Source organism: Aethalodelphis obliquidens, unplaced genomic scaffold (assembly GCF_003676395.1).
Source record: "Aethalodelphis obliquidens isolate GAN/ISIS:26980383/991018 unplaced genomic scaffold, ASM367639v1 scaffold122, whole genome shotgun sequence".
In the NCBI taxonomy this organism is placed as follows: Eukaryota; Metazoa; Chordata; class Mammalia; order Artiodactyla; family Delphinidae; genus Aethalodelphis; species Aethalodelphis obliquidens.
The window spans coordinates 1,842,845-1,868,490 of record NW_020838066.1 but is presented as its reverse complement, the minus strand read 5'-3'; the positions used below and the strand labels follow the sequence as shown (position 1 = coordinate 1,868,490).

The 25,646-nt window shown below is 39.2% G+C and overlaps 1 protein-coding gene across 3 annotated transcripts in view; it reads right to left on the bottom strand.

Moving 5' to 3' along the window:
* The window catches only part of PTPDC1 (protein tyrosine phosphatase domain containing 1), a 92,587-nt gene that overhangs the window by 17,740 nt on the left and 49,201 nt on the right, over positions 1-25,646 (bottom strand). For 2 of the 3 annotated variants that reach the window (XM_027098350.1, XM_027098351.1), the window contains exons 3-4: positions 2,222-2,393; positions 52-132 (exon numbers count right to left, since the gene is read on the bottom strand). In XM_027098350.1, the coding sequence (XP_026954151.1) occupies positions 52-132; positions 2,222-2,393 (253 nt within the window). Of the gene's footprint in view, positions 1-51; positions 133-2,221; positions 2,394-2,881; positions 3,279-25,646 lie in introns of those variants that run through there. The other variant, XM_027098352.1, reaches the window with a different exon arrangement.

Below are 25,646 nucleotides of genomic sequence, written 5' to 3'. Positions count from 1 at the left end.
AAGAGAAAACACAAGCTGGCTTGTTAAAGTGTGTAAACACGCAACGTTTACCTTCGGAACTGCTCGATGATGCAGTACTTCTCGAGGAGCTCAGTGGATGGGCGTGCCATGGCCAGGATATTATCAGTGACCCTACAGATGGGAGGAGGGACTGGTGATATGCACAAAACTGAGAAAGCAAGATTTCAAGCCCTTACTTTTTCTATGATTTCAACAATGCTATAAGGTAAGAATCTCCTTATACAAATCCGACTTCAATTCTGTATTATGATTAGGGCTCTAAGAAACCCTAGCTTCTTAAATCCCTGGAAAAAGTTCCAGGACATTAAGTATTTATGGACTCCAGCAAAGTACTTTCAAGGACTTTCATGAGATTATAGTGGACATGATGGAATGATGGAGAAACCTCAGCTGGCAGCAAAGGACATCCTGGATTAGTTATCCAAAGGTTACTGGCTAAATGAGGAGGGCCAGCTGGGAGGCATTTTTAGTTACATAGCTATCCGTACCTCAGTTACCTAATGTATTGAGTGGGGATAATGCCTGCCTCACAAGGTTGGTGTGAGAATTCAATATGATGTGAATGTAAAGACTTTAGCACAAATCCTAGCATGTGGTTATGAATAAATGCTGAGTTATTGTAATTTTGCAAAAAATATGGCTTTGGAGTCAGTCGGACCTGGTTTCAAATGCTGGCTTTTCTACTTTCTAGCTGTGTAGCAAATTACTTAGTCCCTCTGGACTTCAATTCCTTCACCAATAAAATGACATTAATGATGCCTACTTAAAGAGTTTTATGAAGATAATAATTTGAGAGTGTTCAGCACCGTGCCTGGCTTTTAACCAAATGGATGTTTACTGAGTGTACAAATGGATAGAGACCCAGTAAATGGCTATCACTCTCACTAGGGCTCTGGCTTCTGTTCTGATTACATTTCTCACCAGTGGTCTAGTGAAAGATACATAAGGTAGACTATTGCAAGTTGTGGGTCACAAGAACCTGAGAGGAGTAACAGAGACATTAGATGAACAGGTCAGGATTCAGAAAGATACTATCCCTCATGCCTGGGGCAATGTCTAAAACTGTTTAACAGGGACCCCCAAAGGTTTGGGACCCCCCAAATTTAATAGCATTTAGTGTAGGATTGAGAGAGATGTAACATGAAAGCAGTAGAGGCGAAAAAAGTTCAGATAGTTTAGTCAACAATAAACCAAAAATATGAATGTGACCTTAAGCTTCATTATTAGAAGACATTATTGTGTGACCACACCTCAGGAATAGTGTTTGCTTTTTCACAACATTCTTCAAGAAAGATAGTGATAAACTAGAACATGATCTGTGGAGAACAACAGTGACAGTGGACCCCAGACTATAGTACTACACATGTATCCAGAAAATCCAATATGACAAGGTACAGGGTTGCAAGTTAGTAAGCTGGTTGACAAATATCTAATTTGTAAATGAATTCTTGCTCTATAAAATGATTCACAAGCAGAGTTCTTTGAATAGTGAATTCCTCTTAGTGCATTCCAAATGTGATTTGGTTTTGAATATCAGAATTTTTTAGAGATATCACTACATCAAAAAAGGTATACTCGACAGTTTACTATTAATAATAAAAGCAGTATGATTCAATAATGAATGAATTACACTTACATACCATAAACAAAGTAAGCATCTTATATCATCTACTGAACTGACAACTCGTACCACCTTCTACTGAGGCAGACTGGAAGTGTATGTATTTGTATGAAAATGTATCCTTTTATACAGAATACAGGAACAAAATAAAAACGAGGCTAAAGCTTACCTGTATGAAACTGAAAAACTACCTATGTACCTCATAATTTCTCAAATTTATAGTTGAACATTTAAATTATTTTTAGCAATTTCTGAAATTTAAGAGCTATCTAGTTACCATTTCTTTAAGATACTTTACATACAGCATTCCATTCAATTAAAAAAAAACCTTATAGGGTTGGTTTCATTATTTCCATTTTACAGATCAGGAAACTGTGGCTCCGACTGCCTGTGTGAGTAGACCAAGATCACACAGCTTGTCAAGTGGCAAAGCCAGGGATGGAGGTGAGGTCTTCCGATTTCAGAACCCCACATTCCTTCTTCTACAGCCCACTGCCTCCTGGTCATCTCCTACACGTCCATTCTGTTTTCCCACTTAGCAGTAGGTGGGAGCTACCAAAGACAGACAGAATCACTTACCAGGATGAGTAGACCCCCTTAATAGCTTGCTCCTGTTCACTCCAGCGAGCTGCATTTTCATACTTGCAAGCTTTGCCACCACATGCCATGGAACAGGCCATATGTCCAGGAATGACATGCCGTAAACGCTCTCCAACTTTTGTATACTTTGGTGTTGGACGTCCTGAATTTCCTAGAACATTCAAAGGGACGATTCAAAATCCTACTCTCCGAACAGAATAGTAACATGGGAAACAGCTTCCATTTTCTCTCAGGATTGTAGATGACAAGCTGGTGCTAAGTCCCCTTCACTTTGTCAGGAATAAAACTGTTTCTCTTTCGTGTAAGTACACTATCCTTTACTACAGAAAAGGCTTTTGCACACAATAATCTCCACATGTCACATTGGTAATGAAAAGGAAGAAACTGTAAAAGCAGATCTTCTACAAGGGAATGAGTTTTGTGCAAAAACTACATTTTTAATGAAAAAACATAAAACATTCAATCATTTTTATCTCCTATTACATGTCTACTGAATCTCTTAGCATAACAGACAATAAAAAGTATAATGCAGGATTAATTGTCAAAAATTTAAAAAGTATCAACATAGTATAACCTCTTCACAGTTCTTATATTTAAACTCAAAGCTGTGGCAATCTTTAAGAAGAAAAGGAGCTTTACTTTTTCTCTCGGGGCAAGTTGGGTTTCTCTCAGCACAGCTGACGGAGGACATGGCCACCATCACCTGGAGAGAGGATGACGAGAGCATCTTGGCAGTGGAGCTGCGCCGCCCCTGCTGCAGTCGCACGATGGGGTCGGAGGCAGAGTGTCGTCGGCCCTGGAAAAAGGAGCTGAGGAATGGCACAGCAGAAAGCCTCCGGGGTGGATCCTGCATGGCGCTGGGCTTCCAGGAGGGAAGAGCTGGAGGCAAGATGTCAGCGCCAGCCTGCTCCATGATGAAGTTACACTGAAACATGAGCATCACTCTGCGTGATCTAACCGCCATTCAGGATAGGCTGACTTGTTTCCATAGTGACAAACAAAGAAACTACTGATTCCCACTCAGATCTGTACAAGCAAAATCCCATATGAATGGATTGTTTTGAACAGACTGTTCAAATATAAGGAAGAATAACATGTATTTTAAATAGATTATACTTAAAATGTGACTTTTCTATTGTTTCTCAAACACATTTTAAAAGATCTGACTGCTCAAAGAATTACATCTAAAATACTGTAATGAATTTAGAAAAATGTCTTTCTGATGTAAACACACACATATAAAAATATTTCAATTTTGTTATTCCTTTCATATCTATTCTTTGAACAGTTTGAAAAATATTCTCTTTCTACTGCTCTCTGGAAGAGGGCTGATAAAAAGTTAATTGTAACAAAGTGAGAGAGTGGCATGGACATATATACACTACCAAATGTAAAACAGATAGCTAGTGGGACGCAGCACAGGGAGATCAGCTCGGTGCTTTGTGACCACCTAGAGGGGTGGGATAAGGATGGTGGGAGGGAGATGCAAGAGGGAGGGGATATGGGGTATATGTATATGTATAGCTGATTCACTTTGTTAAACAGCAGAAACTAACACAACGTTGTAAAGCAATTATATTCCAATAAAGATGTTAAAAAAAAAGTTAATTGTAGTAAAGTGGGATATACTAGATACCTCTAACACTATTAAAACACCATTTAATTTTTCAAAATAAAAAGAAAATCCTATTTTTTTAATAGAACTATTAAAGAAATGCTTGGATAGAACAAATAAAGACATCTGTAGGGCTGATATATTAATCAAAAGACATTTATATTCATATTCTTATTTTCAGAATGTGAAAACCCAATTCTTGGTTATTGGATAGTAATAGTAGTCATAACTATAGCCCTCAAAAACTCAAAGACACGATTCTGTGCCTTTTGTTGCTGACTATGGAGAAAAGAAAAGCTTCAGTAATGTCTTGGCAGAGGCATAGGAAGAAAATTCACTAAGTATCACATTTTTTAAAGGAACTGGATGAGGGGGAGGTTGCAACTTGATGATCAAGGATATAAAGAACACAGAAACTATAACAACCACCAACTGTCTGCCTCCTCTCTTGTTAATGTCAAGCTGCACACCCTAACCCCACCCCCGTGTCTCTCTCCCTCTGTCTCTCCAAATGGTATTTCAGCCATGTGCAGGTGGAAACAGTCTACTGTCATAGATAGGGTTCTTCTTTGTTTTGTTCTGTTTTATTTTAACAATTAATAATGCTTTAAAGCATGCTCCTTTTAAAACACAGCCCCCATCTCCCCAACTGGATGTGCTTTGTCAAATAAGACAGAGTTGCTCAATTTGGTGCCCAAATTCCTACGAGTATAGCATCCTGCCCCTGTTATTTTGCATACAGCAATGGAAAAGAATTCCTTTTAACATACCTAACCCAGAAGGCACAGCTTCCACACAGTTTTACAGGAAAGGAAAGAGTAGAGGATGCGGTATGGAAGGCAAGTTGGAACCTGATGGCAAGAGACCCTAAATGCTCAAACTAAGGGGTCTGAGTCTGCTATCTGGGGAACAGGGAGTCTGACTCAAGTTTCTTAGTGTTAACATTCCCTGCAAAGATAGGGCCGGGAGCCAAGGACTGGGGGCCTGTTGGGACTATGACTGTGTGAACGGAGCTAAGCATGGAAACAAGACAGTACAGGGGCAGACACTGCACTGGGTGCTGAGACTTCAAGCCTAAGTGAGCAGCAGCAAGATACTGAAGCAGGTAAATATGGAAGTCCATGAGAAGAAGGTGCGAGAGAAAATCCGGCAGGCAAGTTCCATCTGAGATGAAAGGCATGTGAGGCAGCAACTAGGAGGTCTCAACCAGTGAGTAGGAAATGCATGATCTGTGCAGCTCTAAGGACATCCACAGAGGAGAGTCCAAGTGACTCTGTTCTCAACAGTTCTGAAAATGAGAATGAATTTGATGAGGATAGGACTTGTCTGGACCAAGCTAAGGAACGAAAGGTTTATGTATTAAAATACAATGTCTTACAGATGTGTGAAACAATAAGTGTGAGTATATGTAACTAAACTGACCCAAAAAATGAATAAAATAACTATTTTCAAAAAGAATACAAAAAGAGACCAATTTGGTACAAGTTCTAATATCTTTTATTCCATGAATTAGAAGATAATCCCTATAAAGTCATGGCATGATTCTTTTTCGGCAACATTCTGTGAACAAAAATGTGGTTATGTGGAGATGTGGATTTCTGAGGTCAAGGAGTTTGGCACAATAGCCTAAAAATCAATTTAAAAATTTAAATTGGGGTGAATTATAGATTTCTAATGATGAATTGTTCAGACTTTTAGAAATAACGTTTTAATATTTATTTAAATTACCAATAGGGAAAAAAGAGAAGCCTTATCTTTAGATAGAAGGAGGAACAAGACTATTTTATTTTCTATTTCATGTATTATATAAGATGGAAGTATTTTAGAGTAAGAGTAATTCTATGAAGGGCCATACTTTCAACAGAAACTAAAAGGTAAAGAACTGAGTTATTTGTAGTGAGGTGGATGGACCTAGAGTCTGTCATACAGAGTGAAGTAAGTCAGAATGAGAAAAACAAGTACCGAATGCTAACACATATATATGGAATCTAAAAAAAAAAAAAATGTTAGATGAACCTAGGGCCAGGACATGAGTAAAGACACAGACATAGAGAATGGACTTGAGGACACGGGGAGGGGGAAGGGTAAGCTAGAACAAAGTGAAAGAGTGCATGGACTTATAAATACTACCAAATGTAAAATAGATAGCTAGTGGGAAGCAGCCGCATAGCATGGGGACAGCTCGGTGCTTTGTGACCACCTAGAGGGGTGTGGGATAGGGAGAGTGGGAGGGAGACGCAAGAGGGAGGAGATATGGGGATATGTGATACGTATAGCTGATTCACTTTGTTATAAAGCAGAAACTAGCAGAAACTAACACAACATTGTAAAGCAATTATACTCCAATAAAGATGTTACAAAAAAAAAGGTAAAGAAACTTTTTTTCTGGCAACCACAGAGAAAGTCTGTAGAACCTCGTTATTATAAGCTACATTCACCTCTCTGCTCTCCTTCCCTCCTTCCTCCATAGTTATAACTTGAGGCCACAAGAAACAACACTACTGTTGTTTCTCCACTTACCTGCTAACAGGATCTATATTTTCCTTCTCCGACAAAGTGTTTTTCTAAATACATAAGAAAAAAAATATCAGTTTTCTATATTCCATGAATATAAAATCATAGGGGACCCTGCCTCATTACTATTTTTACCCTTTTTCTTCCAAATATGCTATCTCTAAAAAAAAATCAGTCTCCAAGAAAAAGTAGGAAAACAAAAGATAATCCCCATGACCAATCCTATACTCCCCCCTAAGATGCTGTCATCATCAATGCATAAAAGACCCCTCTCAAAGCATAAAGAATATGGGTGCTGCACTCTAAACACAACAATACCTTTGTGGCCAATGGCCTGTTTGTAGGTAGGCAATCAGACCTTCCCAAATTCAGAATAATATTTAAGGAACCAAATGAGATACTGGTCACTGCAAATGTGAAATTAAGCACAGTAAACAACAAAGAAACCTACCTAAAGTTACTTATGAGCCCTTGGTCTTTTCCTCTTTAATTTCTACATGTGGGTGGTTAGAGCACTAAAGAGTCTAAAGAGATGTGGAGCCTTGAGAACTGGTAATTCCCTTTTATACTCAAGAAAGGACTAATAACTTCCTATTTAAACAAACTCATGCAACAATAGGCCCAAGAATGCAGTGGGAGATGGAGGTCCATCTGGGCTCAGTCCTAAGTCAATACAGGAGTCATTTCCAGGAACTGGAAATGGACTAGAATGCTGACTTTACAGCTTCTTGTTTTCCACTTTTTGTGACAGGAGGCTCACTTCTCACAAGGCAACTAACTATTCTAAACTGTTCGACAGCTCAAGATGTTTTCTAATGTTGAGTCAAAATCCATTTCTCTGTAAACATTGGTCCTGGTTCTTCCCTCTAAAAATTAAAAATAAAGCATCTCCTTGACTTGCAAGGTTTTCAAATATCTGAAGACAGAACTCCTCTAAGTCTTCCCCTATTCAGGTCAAATCTTAATTTTTCAAACATTCCTAGTATATGTCATTGTCTCCAGATCCTTCACTATAATTCCCCTTCTTCAGAGAGCCCTCCCTCTCCCCTTTACAGCTAAATTTCTAAAAAAGTTGACTTCATTTGCCATTTCCATTTGTCACCTTCTCGTCCTCAATCTATTCAACTCTGGTCTCTGTCTTCAGCATCCACTGAAAATTGATCTTGCTAAGGTCTCTGACGCCTTTTTATAGTTTCTGTCTTATTTTGACTGCTTAGCACATTTAACACAGTTCAACAATTTAGTTTTTTTTTTATTAACAACTTTATTGGAGTATAATTGCTTTACGATGGTGTGTTAGCTCCTGCTTTATAACAAAGTGAATCAGTTATACATATACATATATCCCCATGTCTCTTCCCTCTTGCGTCTCCCTCCCTCACACCCTGCCTATCCCGCTCCTCTAGGTGGTCACAAAGCACTGAGCTGATCTCCCTGTGCTATGCGGCTGCTTCCCACTAGCTATCTATTTTACGTTTGGTAGTGTATATATGTCCATGCCACTCTCTCACTTTGTCACAGCTTACCCTTCCCCCTCCCCATATCCTCAGGTCCATTCTCTAGTACGTCTGTGTCCATATTCCAGTCTGGCCCCTAGGTTCTTCATGACAATTTTTTTTAGATTCCATATATATGTGTTAGCATAAGGTATTTGTTTTTCTCTTACTGACTTACTTCACTCTGTATGACACACTCTAGGTCTATCCACCTCACTGTAAATACCTCAGTTTTGTTTCTTTTTATGGCTGAGTAAAATTCCATTGTATATATGTGCCACATCTTCTTTATCCATTCATCTGTTGATGGACACTTAGATTGCTTCCATGTCCTGGCTATTGTAAATAGAGCTGCAATGAACATTGTGGTACATGTATTTTTTGAATTATGGTTTTCTCAGGGTATATGCCCAGTAGTGAGATTGCTGGGTCGTATGGTAGTTCTATTTATAGTTGTTTAGGGAACCTCCATACTGTTCTCCATAGTGGCTGTATCAATTTACACTCCCACCAACAGTGCAAGAGGGTTCCCTTTTCTCCACAGCCTCTTCAGCATTTATTGTTTTCTCCACAGCCTCTTCAGCATTTATTGTAGATTTTTTGATGATGGCCATTCTGACTGGTGTGAGATGATATCTCATTGTAGTTTTGATTTGCATTTCTCTAATTAATGATGTTGAGCTTTCTTTCATGTGTTTGTTGGCAATCTGTATATCTTCTTTGGAGAAATGTCTATTTAGCTCTTCTGGCCATTTTTGGATTGGGTTGTTTGTTTTTTTGATATTGAGCTGCATGAGCTCCTTGTAAATTTTGGAGATTAATCCTTTGTCAGTTGCTTCACTTGCAAATATTTTCTCCCATTCTAAGGGTTGTCTTTTTGTCTTCTTTATGGTTTCATTTGCTGTGCAAAAGCTTTTAACTTTCATTAGGTCCCATTTGTTTATTTTTATTTCCATTTCTCTAGGAGGTGGATCAAAAGGGATCTTGCTGTGATTTACGACATGGAGTGTTCTGCCTAAGTTGTCCTCTAAGAGTTTAATAGTGTCTAGCCTTACATTTAGGTCTTTAATCCATTTTGAGTTTATTTTTGTGTATGGTACTAGGGAGTGTTCTAATTTCATTCTTTTACATGTAGCTGTCCAGTTTTCCCAGCACCACTTATTGAAGAGGCTGTCTTTTCTCCACTGTATAGTCTTGCCTCCTTTATCAAAGAAAAGGTGACCATATGTGCATGGGCTTATCTCTGGGCTTTCTATCCTGCTCCATTCATCTATATTTCTGTTTTTGTGCCAGTACCATGCTGTCTTGATTACTGTAGCTTTGTAGTAAAGTCTGAAGTCAGGGAGCCTGATTCCTCCAACTCCGTTTTTCTTTCTCAAGATGGTTTTGGCTATTCAGGGTCTTTTGTGTTTCCATACACATTGTGAAATTTTTTGTTCTAGTTCCCTGAAAAATGCCAGTGGTAGTTTGATAGGGATTGCACTGAATCTGTAGATTGCTTTGGGTAGTACAGTCATTTTCACAATGTTGATTCTTTCAATCCAAGAACATGGTATATCTCTTCATCTATTTGTATCATCTTTAATTTCTTTCATCAGTGTTTTATAATTTTCTGCATACAGGTCTTTTGTCTCCTTAGGTAGGTTTATTACTAGATATTTTTTTCTTTTTGTTGCAATGGTAAATGGGGGTGTTTTCTTGATTTCACTTTCAGATTTTTCATCCTTAGTGTATAGGAATGCCAGAGATTTCTGTGCATTAATTTTGTATCCTGCTACTTTACCAAATTCATTGATTAGCGCTAGTAGCTTTCTGGTAGCATCTTTAGGATTCATTTTGTATAGTATCATGTCATCTGTAAACAGTGACAGCTTTACTTCTTCTTTTCTGATTTGAATTCCTTTTATTTCTTATTCTTCTCTGATTGCTGTGGCTAAAACTTCCAAAACTATGTTGAATAAGAGTGGTGAGAGTGGGCAACCTTGTCTTGTTCTTGACGTTAGTGGAAATGGTTTCAGTTTTTCACCATTGAGGATGATGTTGGCTGTGGGTTTGTCATATATGGCCTTTATTATGTTGAGGAAAGTTCCCTCTATGCCTACTTTCTGCAGGGTTTTTATCATAAATGGGTGTTGAATTTTGTTGAAAGCTTTCTCTGCATCTATTGAGATGATCATATGATTTTTCTCCTTCAATTTGTTAATATGGTGTATCACATTGATTGATTTGCGTATATTGAAGAATCCTTGCATTCCTGGGATTAAACCCCACTTGATCATGGTGGATGATCCTTTTAATGTGCTGTTGGATTCTGTTTGCTAGTATGTTGTTGAGGATTTTTGCATCTATGCTCACCAGTGATATTGGCCTGTAGTTTTCATTCCTTGTGACATCTTTGTCTGGTTTTGGTATCAAGGTGATGGTGGCCTCATAGAATGAGTTTGGCAGTGTATCTCCCTCTGCTATATTTTGGAAGCGTATGAGAAGGATAGGTGTTAGCTCTTCTCTAAATGTTTGACAGAATTCGCCTGTGAGCCATCTGGTCCTGGGCTTTTGTTTGTTGGAAGATTTTTAATCACAGTTTCAATTTCACTGCTTGTGACTGGTCTGTTCATATTTTCTATTTCTTCCTGGTTCAGTACTGGAAGGTTGTGCATTTCTAAGAATTTGTCCATTTCTTCCAGGTTGTCCATTTTATTGGCATAGAGTTGCTTGTAGTAATCTCTCATGATCCTTTGTATTTCTGCAGTGTCAGTTGTTACTTCTCCTTTTTCATTTCTAATTCTATTGACTTGAGTCTTCTCCTTTGTTTTCCTGATGAGTCTGGCTAATGGTTTATCAATTTTGTTTATCTTCTCAAAGAACCAGCTTTTAGTTTTATTGACCTTTGTATCGTTTCCTTCATTTACTTTTCATTTACTTCTGGTCTGATCTTTATGATTTCTTTCCTTCTGCTAACTTTGCAGATTTTTGTTCTTTCTCTAATTGCTTTAGGTGTAAGGTTAGGTTGTTTATTTGAGATGTTTCTTGTTTCTTAAGGTAGGCTTGTATTGCTATAAACTTCCCTCTTAGAACTGCTTTTGCTGCATCCCATAGGTTTTGGGTCATCGTGTTTTCATTGTGATTTGTTTCTGGGTATTTTTTGATTTCCCCTTTGATTTCTTCAGTGATCTCTTGGTTATTAAGTAGTGTATTGTTTAGCCTCCATATGTCTGTATTTTTTACAGATCTTTTCCTGTAACTGATATCTAGTCTCATAGCATTGTGGTCAGAAAACATACTTGATATGATTTCAATTTTCTAAAATTTACCAAGGCTTGATTTGTGACCCAAGATATGGTCTATTCTGGAGAATGTTCCATGAGCACTTGAGAAGAAAGTGTATTCTGTTGTCTTTGATTATGTCTATAAATATCAATTAAGTCCATCTTGTTTAATGTATCATTTGAAGCTTGTGTTTCCTTATTTATATTTTCATTTTGGATGATCTGTCCACTGGTGAAAGTGGGGTGTTAAAGTCCCCTACTATGATGTTTCTGTCGATTTCCCCTTTTATGGCTGGCAGTATTTGCCTTATGTATTGAGGTGCTCCTATGTTGGGTGCATAAATATTTACAATTGCTATATCTTCCTTGTTAAATTGATCCCTTGATCATTATGTAGTTTCCTTCTTTGTGCCTTGTAATAGTCTTTGTTCTAAAGTGTATTTTGTCTGATATGAGAATTACTACTCCAGCTTTCTTTTGATTTCCATTTGCATGGAATATCTTTTTCTATCCCCTCACTTTCAGTCTGTATGTGTCCCTAGGTCTGAAGTGGGTCTCTTGTAGACAGCATATATATGGGTCTTGTTTTTGTATCCACTCAGTCAGTGTGTGTCCTTTGGTGGGAGCATTTAGTCCATTTACATTTAAGGTAATTATCGATATGTATGTTCCTATTCCCATTTTCTTAATTGTATTGGGTTTGTTATTGTAGGTCTTTTCATTTTCTTGTGTTTCTTGCCTACAGAAGTTCCTTTAGCAGTTGTAGAGCTGGTTTGGTGGTGCTGAGCTCTCTCAGCTTTTGCTTGTCTGTAAAGGTTTTAATTTCTCCATCAAATCTGAATGAGATCCTTGCTGGGTAGAGGAATCTTGGTTGTAGGCTCTTCCCCTTCATCTCTTTAAATATGTCCTGCCACTCCCTTATGGCTTGCAGAATTTCTGCTGAAAGATCAGCTGTTAACCTCATGGGGATGCCCCTCTATGTTATTTGTTGTTTTTTCCTTGCTGCTTTTAATATTTTTTCTTTGTATTTAACTTTGGATAGTTTGATTAATATGTGCCTTGGAGTGTTTGTCTTTGGATTTATCCTGTATGGGACTCTCTGTGCTGCCTGGACTTGATTAACTATTTCCCTTCCCATAATAGGGAAGTTTCCAACTATAATCTCTTCAAATATTTTCTCAGTCCCTTTCTTTTTCTCTTCTTCTTCTGGGACCCCTATAATTCACATGTTGTTGCATTTAATGTTGTCCCAGAGGCCTCTGAGACTGTCCTCAATTCTTTTCATTTTCTTTCTTTATTCTGCTCTGCAGTAGTTGTTTCTACTTTATAGTTGTTTCTATTTTATCTTCCAGGTCACTTATCTGTTCTTCTGCCTCAGTTATTCTGCTATTGATCCCATCTAGAGTACTTTTAATTTCATTTATTGTGTTGTTCATCGTTGCTTGTTTCATCTTTATTTCTTCTAGGTCCTTGTCAGCTGTTTCTTGCATTTTGTCCATTCTGTTTCCAAGATTTCGGATCATGTTTACTATCATTATTCTGAATTCTTTTTCAGGTAGGATGCCTATTTCCTCTTCATTTGTTCGGTCTGGTGGGTTTTTATCTTGCTCCTTCATCTGCTGTGTGTTTTTCTGTCTTCTCATTTTGCTTATCTTACTGTGTTTGGGGTCTCCTTTTTGCAGGCTGCAGGTTCGTAGTTCCCGTTGTTTTTGGTGTCTGTCTCCATTGGCTAAGGTTGGTTCAGTGGGTTGTGTAGGCTTCCTGGTGGAGGGGACTAGGGCCTGTGTTCTGTTGGATGCGGCTGGATATTTTCTTTCTGGTGGGCAGGTTCACGCCTGGTGGTGTGTTTTGGGGTGTCTGTGGCCTTATGATTTTAGGCAGCCTCTCTGCTAATGGGTGTGGTTGTGTTCCTGTCTTGCTAGTTGTTTGGCATAGGGTGTCCATCACTGGAGCTTCCTGGTCATTAAGTGGAGCTGGGTCTTGGTGTTAAGATGGAGATCTCTGGGAGATTTTCACCGTTTGAAATTACGTGGAGCTGGGAGGTCTCCTGTGGAGCAATGTCCTGAATATGGCTCTCCCACCTCTGAGGCACAGCCCTGACACCTGTCTGGAGCACCAAGAGCCTGTCATCCACATGGCTCAGAATAAGAGGGATAAAAACAAGAGAAAGAAGGAAGAAAATAAAATAAAATAAAATAAAAAAGTTATTAAAATAAAAAAATATTTAAAAAAAAATTTTAAAGTAATAAATAAAAAACAAAGAAGAGAGCAACGAAACCAAAAAACAAATCCACCAATAACAAGCCCTAAAAACTATACAAAAAAACAAAAAAAAGGACAGACAGAACCCTACAACAAATGGTAAAAGCAAAGCTATACAGACAAAATCACACAGAGAAGCATACACATACTCACAAAAAGAGGAAAAGGGGAATATATATATATATATATATATATATATATATCTCGTTGCTCCCAAAGTCCACCTCCTCAATTTGGGATTATTCGTTGCCTATTCAGGTATTCCACAGATACAGGGTACATCAAGTTGATCACGGAGATTTAATCCGCTGCTCCTGAGGCTGCTGGGAGAGATTTCCCTTTCTCTTCTTTGTTCCCACAGCTCCTGGGGTTCAGCTTTGGACTAGGCCCCGCCTCTGCGTGTAGGTTGCCTGAGTGCATCTGTTCTTCACTCAGACAGGACAGGGTTAAAGGAGCAGCTGATTCGGGGGCTTTGGCTCACTCAGGCTGGCGGGAGGGAGGTGTACGGAGTTCGGGGCGAGCCTGCAGCAGCAGAGGTCAATGTGACGTTGCAACAGCGTGAGGCGCGCCGTGTGTTCTCCTGGGGAAGTTGTCCCTGGATCACGGGACCCTGGCAGTGGTGGGCTGCACAGGCTCCCAGGAAGGCAGGTGTGGACAGTGACCTGTGCTTGTACACAGGCTTCTTGGTGGCTGCAGCAGCAGCCTTAGCGTCTCATGCCCATCTCTGGGGTCTGTGCTGATAGTTGCCTGCCTCTGGAGCTCCTTGAAGTGGTGCTCTTAATCCCCTCTCCTCACACACCAGGAAACAAAGAGGGAAGAAAAAGTTTCTTGCCTCTTCGGTAGCTCCAGACTTTTCCCGGACTCCCTCCCAGCTAGCTGTGGTGCACTAACCCCTGCAGGCTGTGTTCACGCAGCCAACCGCAGTCCTCTCTCTGGGATCTAACCTCCGAAGAACGAGCCTCAGCTCCCAGCCCCCAACTGTCTTGGCGGGTGAGCAGACAAGCCTCTCGGGCTGGTGAGTACTGGCTGGCACAGATCCTGTGTGTGGGAATCTCTCCGCTTTGCCCTCCGCATCCCTGTTGCTGCACTGTCCTCCCTAGCTCCGATGCTTCCCTCCTCCACCACCCGCAGTCTCCGCCCACGGAGGGGCTTTCTAGTATGTGGAAATCTTTCCTCCTTCACAGCTCCCTCCCACCGGTGTAGGTCCCGTCCCTATTCTTTTGTCTCTGTTTTTTCTTTTGCCCTACCCAGGTACGTGGGGAGTTTCTTGCCTTTTGGGAGGTCTGAGGTATTTTGCCGGCATTCAGTAGGTGTTCTGTAGGGGTTGTTCCACGTGTAGATGTATTTCTGATGTATTTGTGGGAGGGAAGGTGATCTCCATGTCTTACTCTTCTGCCATCTTGAAGCTCCCTCCGCCAACGATTTAGTTTTAATTTTTAAAAAATTTTGGAGAGGATTTTTTTTTTGGAGCAATATCAAACTTACAGAAAAGTTATAAGACCAAGACTATTGTTTCTTGAACCATTTGAGAATAACCTGCAGACATACTGCCCCATTACTCTAAATAACTTAGTATATATTTCCCATAAACAAAGACATTCTCTAAAATTCCCCGAAATCAGAAAATTGATTGATACATTATTAGTTGCCCACTATTCCTCAGACCTCACTCAAGCTTCACTGATTATCTCAATGTTCCTTATGGTAAAATCATACTACACAATGTTCAGAATCACACACTGAATTTTAGTTGTCCCCTCATTTATTTCACTTTAGAACAAGTTCCTCAGTCTTTCCTTGATGTTGATGCCTTTGACTTTTGAAGAGTATAGGCCAGTTATTTTGTACAACATCTCTCAATTTGGGTGTGTCCGCTTCCTCATAATTAGATCCAATAAGTCCTGGTGTTTATTGGTAAAGAATAATATTTAGAAACCAAGTCCAGATGCTAGGTGTGCTCATTACTGTTAACAGTGTTGTTGCTAGCAGGCCCTCTCAGTGGACACAACTAAAGAATATGTGCACTATATACATGCATACACACACACATCACACATTTAAATTAATATTTACATATGCATGCATATATGTTGAAAACTTATTCGAGTTCACCCTGACATTACCAGTTCCAATCCAAGAGCACAGGTTTCCTCCTAATATCCCCCTTTCCATAATTATAACTCCCTTCTCTGATGGTGAGAACCCTGCTATTATCCTTTACTTCTCTGACTAGTCCCCCTCTATGTGACCAATCTCCCCTCACTGCTGATGGCCCCCCTTACCTAAGTGGATGCCTCCCTTCCTCCAACTGAACTCTAAGATCCTGAGCTAGCCTGCTGTTGCCACCCACATGTGTGGATGTCTCCTCACTCTGCTTGTGTTCTGATACACTATGAGGGGTCACTCTGCCATGAGGAGCTCTCCTAACCTCATTTGAGCTCTGACACCTATTCTAACACCCAGGAATCAGGTCAGCCTCCCACATGATATCATCCTGCTCAGGAATCATGACTGCCAGGCTGCCCCCCTATATGGATCTGCCTCACCCTGTTTGGCTTCCAGTGTTGCAGCCTTACTCACCCTCTGGTGTGGATGCCTACTTTTTATGGTCCCGCCCAGTGGCTTTTGGACTGTTCAATTCAGGAAGGGAAGGAAAAAGATGAGGAAGAGAAAGCTCCTTCCTTTTTTTCCCTTGTTAATGGTGGCAAAATACACGTAACATAAAATTTACTATTTTAACCATTTTTAAGTGTACAGTGCAGTAGCATTACATACATTCAGATTGTTGTGCAACCATCACCACCAACCACCTCCAGAATTTTTTCATTTTCCCAAACTGAAACTGTATACCCCCTAAACACTAAGTCCCCATTTCTCTCTTGCCCTAGTTCCTCGCAACCACCATTGCGCTTTCTGTCTCTAAGAACTTGACATTCTAGGTACCTCATGTAAGTGGAACCAAATAATTACTTTTGTCTTTTTGTGACTGGCTTATTTCACACAGCTTAATGTCTTCAAAGTTCATCCATATTGTAGCATGTGCAGAATTTCCTTCCTTTCTAAGGCTGAATAATATCCCTTTGTATGTACATGCCATATTTTATCCATTAATCTATTCATGGACGTTCAGGTTGTTTCCAACTTTTGGTTAGTGTGAGTGCTGCTATAAATATGGGTGTACAAATATCTGCTCAAGTCCCTGATTTCAATTCTTTTGGTGTATACCCAGAAGTGAAATTGCTGGATCATATGGTAATTCTATTTTTAATTTTTTGAGGAACTACCATACTGTTTTCAATAGTGGCTGTACCACTTACACTACCAGTAATACAGTAATATACTAGAGTTCCAATTTCTCAACATCCTTGACCACAATCATTTCTGTGCTTTTGATAATAACCATCCTAATGGATATGTAGTTGTATCTCACTGTGGTTTTGATTTGCATTTTCTAATAGTTAATAATGTTGAGCATCTTTTCATGGTTATTGGACATCTGTGTATCTTTTCATGAGAACAGTCTATTCAAGTCCTTTGTCTGTTTCTGAATAGGGTTGTTTGTTTGTGGTTGAGTTTTAGGAGTTCTGTATAATTCTGGAGATTAGTCCCTTGTTAGATACATGATTTGCAAATAGTTTCACCCATTCTGTAGGATGACTCTTCATTCTGTTGATAGTGTCTTTTGAGGAACAAAAGTTTTAAGTTTTGATGAAGTCCAATTTATCTATGTTTTTCTTCTGTCACCTGTGCTTTGGTGTCATAATCAAGAAATCATTACGAAATCCAATGTTATGAAGATTTTCCCCTTATTTTATTCTAAGAGTTTATACCTTGAGCTCTTATGTTTAGGTCTTTTTTAAAAATTGAAGTACAGCTGATTTACAATTTTGTGTTAATTTCAGATGTACAGCAAATTGATTCAATTTTATATAAACTTATATATGTTAATATATAACTATTCAAATTTATATGTTAACATATATATATTTTTTTCTTTTTCAGATTAGGTTATTACAAGATATTTGTAATAGGTTATTACAAGATATTACAGTTCCCTGTGCTATACAGCAGGTCCTTGTTGTTTATCTATTTTATATATAGTAGTATGTATTTGTTAAGCCCAAACTCCTAATTTATAACTTCCCACTTTCTCCTTTGGTACACAAACAAGTTAATTTTCTATGTGAGTCTGTTTCTGTGAGTCTGTTTCTGTTTTGTAAATTGTAATTGTTTATTTGTATCATTTCTTTAGATTCCACATATAAGTGGTATCATGTGATATTTGTCTTTCATTGTCTGACTTCACTTACATGATAATCTCTAGGTCCATTCATTGCTGCAAGTGGCAATATTTCATTCGTTTGTATGGTTGAGTAATATTCCACTGTGTGTGTGTGTGTGTGTGTGTGTGTGTGTGTGTGTGTGTGTATACACATATACTGCATCTTCTTTACCTATTCATCTGTGAATGGATACTTAGGTTGCTTCCATGTTTTGGCTATTGTAAAGAGTGCTGTAATGAACATTGGGGTGCATGTATCTTTTTGAATTAGAGTTTCATCTTTTCCTGATATATGCCCAGGAGTGGGATTGCTGGATCATGTGGGAACTCTATTTTTAGTTTTTTAAGGAATCTCCATACTGTTTTCCACAGTGGCTGCACCAATTTACAATCCCACCAACAGTGCAGGAGGGTTCCCTTTTCTCCACACCCTCTCCAGCAATTTATTATTTGTGGACTTTTTGTGGGCTTATGAGGTGGCACCTCATTGTAGTTTTCATTTGCATCTCTCTAATAATTGGCGATGTTGAGCATCTTTTCATGTGCCTGTTGACCATCTGTATATCTTCTTTGCAGAAATGTCTATTTAGGTCTTCTGCTCATTTTTTTTTTTTTTTGATTGGGTTGTTTATTTCATACTGAGCTGTATTTAAGTCCTTAAACCATTCGAATTTATTTTTGTGCATGGTGTGAAGGAGTGTTCTCATTTCATTGATTTACATATGGCTGCCCAGCTGTCCCAACACCACTTGCTGAACAGACTGTCTTTTCTCCGTTGTATATTTTTGCCTCCTTTGTCAAAGATTAATTGACTGTAGGTGCATGGGTTTATTTCTGGGCTGTCTCTTCTGTTCCATTGATTCATATGTCTGATTTTGTGCCAATACTCTGCTGTTTTGATTACTGTAGCTTTGTAATATTGTCTGAAGTTTGGGAGGGTTATGCCTCCAGCTTTGTTCCTTTTCCTCAGGATTGCTTTGGCAACTCTAAGCCTTTTATGATTCCATATAAATTTTAGGTTTATTTGTTTTAGTTCTGAAAAAATGTCATGGGTAATCTGATAGGGATTGCAGTAAATCAGTAGATGCTTTGGGTAGTACGGACATTTTAACAATATTAATTCTTCCAATCCAAGAGCATAGGATATCTTTCCATTTTGTTGAATCATCTTCAATCTCCTTTATCAATGTTTTATAGTTCTCAGCATACAAGTCTTTCACCTCCTTAGTCAGGTTTATTCCTAGGTTACATGGTGACCTTTCCTGCAGTTTTGGTTGTATGAGATCTTCTGCCAGCACTCAGTAGGTATTCAGTGAGAATTATTCCAAATACGGATGTATTTTTTATATATTTGTGGGAAGAGGTAAGCTCCACGTCCTTCTACTCTGCCATCTTGATCTCTCTCAGATTCTTGATTTTGAGTTAATTTTGGTATATGGCATAAGGTAAGGGTTCAACACCATTCTTTTCCATGTGCATACAGTTTTCCCTACAACAACTGATGAAAAGATTATCTTTTCCCCACTGAATAGTCTTGGCACCCTTGTCAAAAATCATTGACCACATTTGCAAGGTTTTTTCCTCCTGGGATCTCTTTTCTGTTCCATTCATTTATATGTCTTTGTTTATGCCAGTACCACACTGTTTTGATTACTGTATCTTTGTAGTAAGTTTTGAAATCAGGAAGCAAGTCCTCAAACTTTGTTCTTCTTTTTCAAGATTATTTTGGCTATTTGGGGGTCCTTTGAGATTCCATGTGAATTTTAGGGTGAGTTTTTCTATTTCTGCAAAAAACATCATTGGGATTTTGACAGGGATCGCATTGAATCTGTAGATCCTGTTGGGTTGTACTGACATCTTAACAATTCTTCCAATCCATGAACACAAGATGTCTTTCCATTTATTTAGATCTTTAATTTCTTTCAGCAGTTTTTTAGTTTTCAAATATGTAACTATTGGTGGAAACTGAGTAAAAGGTAAATGAGATCTTTTTGTACTATTTCTTACAATTGCACACTAGTATACAATTATTTCAATATTTTAATTAAAAATGTATATATAATCAAAGAAAAAACAGTCACAAGGCAGGCCTAAGTGAGGGTCATTTAGCAGAGGTCAGGGCCAACACAGGGAAGACAACTAACAGTGTATGGTATGTGACCTGGCAGGGCGTGGGCTCCGTGTGGAAAAAAGAGCTAAGATGGATGATGGCTGGGCAGGGCTGGGAGGGCAGGGCTGGGAGGGCAGGGCTGAAAAGGAGGGCTGAATAAATAAGGAAATATATTGGGGATAATAAGAGCCAGGTTTCTCATTCTTAGAGAACAGAATTATAAACAAAAAATGGGAAAACCTAGAATGATGGTAAAGTGTTGGATTAGAATAGAAAGTACCAATATGAAGTCATGGTTTTCAATATGTATAGACAGAAACAAAAATAAATATATATGTAAAAGTAGACATATATATATATGTATATATATTAACATATATTTTCTAGCTTTGTCCCCTAGGGAGCTTGGGAACTGTGACATTTCAGTGGTAGTTAGCACATCCAGTAGTGAGTACATCTTGGTTTCTAAATACCATTCCCCACTAAAAGGGCTCCTTGGAGAAAAGGTTGATTTCAGGGCTAGGATAGGGAAAGTGCAACATGAGACTGGAAGATCTTGCTGTGCTAGAAAGCAAGGAATGCTGGAGTGGTGGGGACTTGTCAAAATGATACAGCTAAGGGCCAAAGATTAAAGTATCATACTTGAGCATCAAACAAATGATGGTAAAAGATGATATTCCACTGAACAAAAGAGGAATCTACACCGAAATAAATAACTGAGCAAATAAATGGAAAGGGAAAGTTCTTCCTCACAGAAGAATGCCAACTAAGAAATGCCTACGGAATGATGGAATTAGAAAACCTCCATTTAGTTATCTATCATAGTAATAATTAAAAGCTGAAACTACTGGGTAAAAGCTGGACGAGGATCAGGATATATATATAAGGTCTCAAAGCATCTCTCCATAAAATATTAATTATGAAGGGAGAAAAAATAATGTATAATAGGTAAATCTTGGCAGATACCACTTTACTAACGTGATCAAACTTACCATTTCCAGTTTTATGGCAAAATGATATCTTGCATCACTTGACAGGATGTATAAGAAGTGTAGAGTCACTTCTGTGATGTTTCTGCCAAAAATGCGTAACCTCAGTCTTATGATGAAACAGTAGATAAACTCATATTGAGAAACATACTGTAAAATAACTGGGCTGTAATGTTCACAAAGGTCAAGAAAGTACTAACTGTGATCATTGAAAGAAACTGAATAAACATGACAAGTATCCTTTTGTTATTAAAAGATATTATTGACACAGTTGATAAAACTTGAATGGGGGTCTCCGGTTGAAAATACATAGAAATTTTTTGTGTGCTTTTCTGTAAGTTAGGAAATTATTTCAAAAATAAAAGAACTAATATTACAAAAAGAGAGACAGTCAGACAACATGGGAATCCTGATGGAAGAATATAGCACAGTCAATGAAATATTGTGCCAATAAAAAAAACCTGACTAGACTCTACAACAGTCTATGAATCCAATTTATAGGAACACTACGAGGGTATAATCAGCAAATACGGATTGTGACAAAATCTACAAGGTAAAATTTCTGGTTTCTTCAACAAATAAAGTGTAAGGAAAAAGAGGGGGAAACCCAAATTTAAAAGAGATGTAAGATACATATCAACCATGTATGATATATGAAACCATATATATTGTCGGATCTCAATTCAAACAAAGATACATCCATCTATGAGACAATTAGAAATCTGAGCAATGTTTAGATATCTAAGCAATTATTGTTAATTTTTTTAAGTTATTGCAATGATGATATATGATTAACGAATGAAATGAAGTAATATGGAAGTAGAGAAAATGAGTGGAGGAAGTGAGTGAGCTGAAATTGTTGAAGTTGGGTGATGGTACCTATATAGGGGATGGTACTTCCATGGCAGGGGGGTGGTACCCACATGGGAATCTTTACTGTATTTTGTATACTTCTGTGAATGTTTGAAATTTCCCAAAATAAGTTTTTTTCCCTCAAAAGTAGTAGAACCAAGATTTAAATTGGGGTCTAATTCCAAAGCTAATTCTTCCTGAGTTTTCTATTTTCCTTAGTATTTTATTTATATATCCCCTAATTAAAATTTCCCATGACCCATTAGTCAACGTTTAAAAAATATACTAACCCCATCCCAATGTTAACCTAATAAAGTATAACTGACTAAATGAAGATACACTTTAAGAAAGTTAAATATAAAGTAAGTTTTTTTATTTTTCCAGATTTTTTTTCCTAATTAAAAATTAGCTACACTTATAAAATGAGGAAAATTTTATTTAAAAAAATGTTTTTGGAAAGGTGAAAATCAGCTTACCTAGTGGATTACAATAGGGGTTACAACCTTCCTGGGGGCACTTGGAAATGTATATGGTTTTCTTGGTTGTCATTGTAATCTAGGGACATTACTAGATGAGCGGGGCAGGGATACTAAATGTCTTCAATGCTCAGGGCTCTCCTGTACAGTGACCAGTTGCTCTGCCTCAAAAGCCAACAGAATCCCAGGTGAGAAACACCAACTAAGAGGTAACATTCCAACAGAAGAAAGGATAGAGAAAAAGGCTCATCTGATTCTTACATTCATTAGGCTGGAAAGTACTCAGGGGAAAAAAAACCCCATTATTCTACAAGAGAAGCAGCAAATAGACACCATTATTGCATTTGTTTTAGACAGCACTGCTTTCTAAAACCAGGTAAATGAAAATGTATTGTAAATCTGGCACATAGAAGTTGTCCACAGATGGTAATTATCAGAAGTATTAGTCCCTCTAGAGTACCTCTAGAGTCAGACACAGCACAGACAGATGAAGGAGAATCCACAAGGATCTGGAATTTAGACAAGGTCACAAGTATAAAACACTGGTTTTCCTGATGAAAGAGAGCACCCCCTGGTGGAGTGGTTAGTTTCCAATAAGAAGCATAAACAACTTTGTGAACCAATTATTCCCAGCAAGCATTTAACTCCAGTACCTTTAGACCTTTACTCCTTTACTTTTCCTTATATTATCTAATCCATACTTAGAGGGGAAAAAACCCTATAGAGGACCACTAAAGTGAACTTGGGCAAAATCCAGAGTAGGCAATAAGAAAATCATGCAAAGGGTACTGCCAAGAAAAATTATTCAACATGTCTCTTGGCTAACTGCTGGTGGTAGCAGCAAGACTAGTGGTGCCAATGTGGCAGGAAATCAGGGTGTACTTCCAGCTTAGAACTTTCAACAGAAAGAAACAGTGAAGGTGAGTGTGGTAGTAAGAGTCCAAGTCACAGCACCCTTCCTTTCCTGGGACACCTTGTAAAAATCAGAACTGTAGGACCATGACAGAGGAGAGAAAAAAAAAGAGGAGGAGGGCTAGCACGCTTCTGAATGTGCTTTATAAGTGACACTTGCGAATAACGAAGAAAAAATTGAAAGGTCGAATTGCAAGTAGGCATTTGATGAGAGGAACAACCAGATAATTTAAGTCTAAGAGGATAATGAAGGAGACAAACATTGTTTTCAATATTCCTTCTTAAAAGGCTAAGGAGAGAGTGGCCAAGATGGTGGAGTAGAAAGACTCTGAGGCCACCTCCTCTCATGAACACACCAAAATCACAACTATATGCAGAAAAACCATGGATGAAAAAGACTGGAACCTACCAGAAAAGATCTCCTACAACTAAGGACCAAGAAGGAAACAACAGATGGGTAGAACAGGTGGACTCAACGATATAATCAAATCCCGTACTCTCCACAAACTGGAGAATAATTATATTGCAGAGTGAGTGAGAATTCTGAGTCCCACATCGGGCTCCCTAGCCCTGGAAGACAAGCCTCCAGAGCATTTGGTTTTGAACTCCAGTGGGGCTTAATTTCAGGAGCCCCACAGAACTGGGGAAACAGAGACTTTACTCCTAAAGGACACACACAAAATCACACACACCAGGACCCAGGGCAAAAGCAGTAATTTGACAGGAGTCTGGGCCAGACCTACCTGCTTATCATGGCGAGTCTCCCGGAGAGGTGGGGGCAGCTGGGGACAAAAACACTAGTGGTAGCCACATTTGGGAACATTCTGCTGGATGAATACTGCTTCTGGCAGCTGCCATCTTGGCTGACTAGCGCTAAGACCTGGTCTCACCCAACAGCCTATATGCACTAGAGCTGGGCAGCCTCCAGCCAAACAACTAACTAGGCAGGGACACAGCCCCACCCATCAGTACACAGGCTGCCCAAAGACTTCCTGAGACCACAGCCACCTCTAAGACATGCCCCTAGACATGGCCCTACCCACCAGAGGGCCAGGACCCAGCTCCACCCACCAGTGGGCGGGCACCAGGCCTTCTCCCCAGGAAGCCTGCACTAGCCTCTAGAACAGTCTCACCCACCAGAGGGGGCAGACACCAGACGGAAGAAAATGACAATCCTGCAGCCTGCGGATCCAGGCCGCTCACAGCAGGCCAAACCCTACCCTGGGACCAGCTGGGTCCTGGCCCTGTCCACTAGCAGGCCAACGCAATCTTCGGGACACCCCAGACCCCATACTCAACTGTGACAGGAACCACTCCCCACCCCTGCCACCAACTATCTGAAAGGAGCTCTGGGATCCCAGAGAGACTCCAACAACTGGCTCTGCCTACCAGTAGGCCAGCACTAACCCCAGGACCTGGCTTCACCAACCAGTGGGCGGGCAACAGCCCTGGAGTCTTCAGGACCCTGACCCTGCCCACCAGTGAGCCAGCACTAGCCCTGGGGTTCCCTAGGATTCTGTAGCCAGCCGCCTTGTGACCAGGCCCTGCTAAACAGCAGCGAACAGCACCTGCACAATGCAGGGCCTGGCAACCAAATGGGCTAGGGGTCAACCAAGCTTAAATGACCATCCACATAGCCCCCATAACAGAAGAACCCACATATTCCCTTTAGGGGGAAGCTCTAGAGCATATAGCTTGGATGATGAGAGAGGAGTGCACTGCTGTAACACAGGACATCTCCTACAGAAGGCCACTTCTCCAAGGTCAAGAAACGTAACTAACCTACCACATACATAAAAAAATAAATAACAACTTAGACAAAGTGAAGTGGCAAAGGAACATATTCCAGAAGCAGGAATAAGATAAAACCCCAGAAAAAAACTAAGTAAAGTGGAGACAGGCAATTTACCCAAGAAAGAGTTCAGAGTAACAATCCTAAAGATGATGAAAGAACTCGGGAGAATGGATGCACACAGCGAGAAGTTAGAAGTTTTTAAACAAAGTCTTAAAAAATATAAAGAATGACCAATCAGAGATGAAGAATACAATAATTGAAATGAAAAGTACACCAGAAGGACTCAATAGCAGACTAAAAGATAAAGAGAAATGGATCAGCGAGCTAGAAGACAGAGTGGTGGAAATCACTGATTCTGAACAGAAAAAAGAAAAGAAATGAGGACAGTTTAAGAGACCGCTGGGATAATATCAAGTGCACTCATTTTGGCATTATAGAGGTCCCTGAAGTAGAAGAGAGAGAAAAAAGGCCTGAGAAGATATCCGTAGACACAACAGCTGAAAACTTCCCTAACCTGGGAAAGGAAACAGTCACCCAAGTCCAGGAAGCATAGAGTCCCATGTAGGATTAACCCAAAGAGAAACACACCAAGACACATGGTAATCAAAATAACAAAAGTTAAAGAGAATATTAAAAGAAGCAAGGAAAAAGCAACAAATTACGTACAAGAGAACTCTCATAAGGCTATCAGCTGTTTTTCTTAGCAGAAATTCTGCAGGCCAAAAGGGAGTGACAACTTGTTGATGTGGTGTATCACAGTGATTGATTTGTGGATATTGAAAAATCCTTGCATCCCTGGGATAAATCCCACTTGATCATGGTGTATTATCCTTTT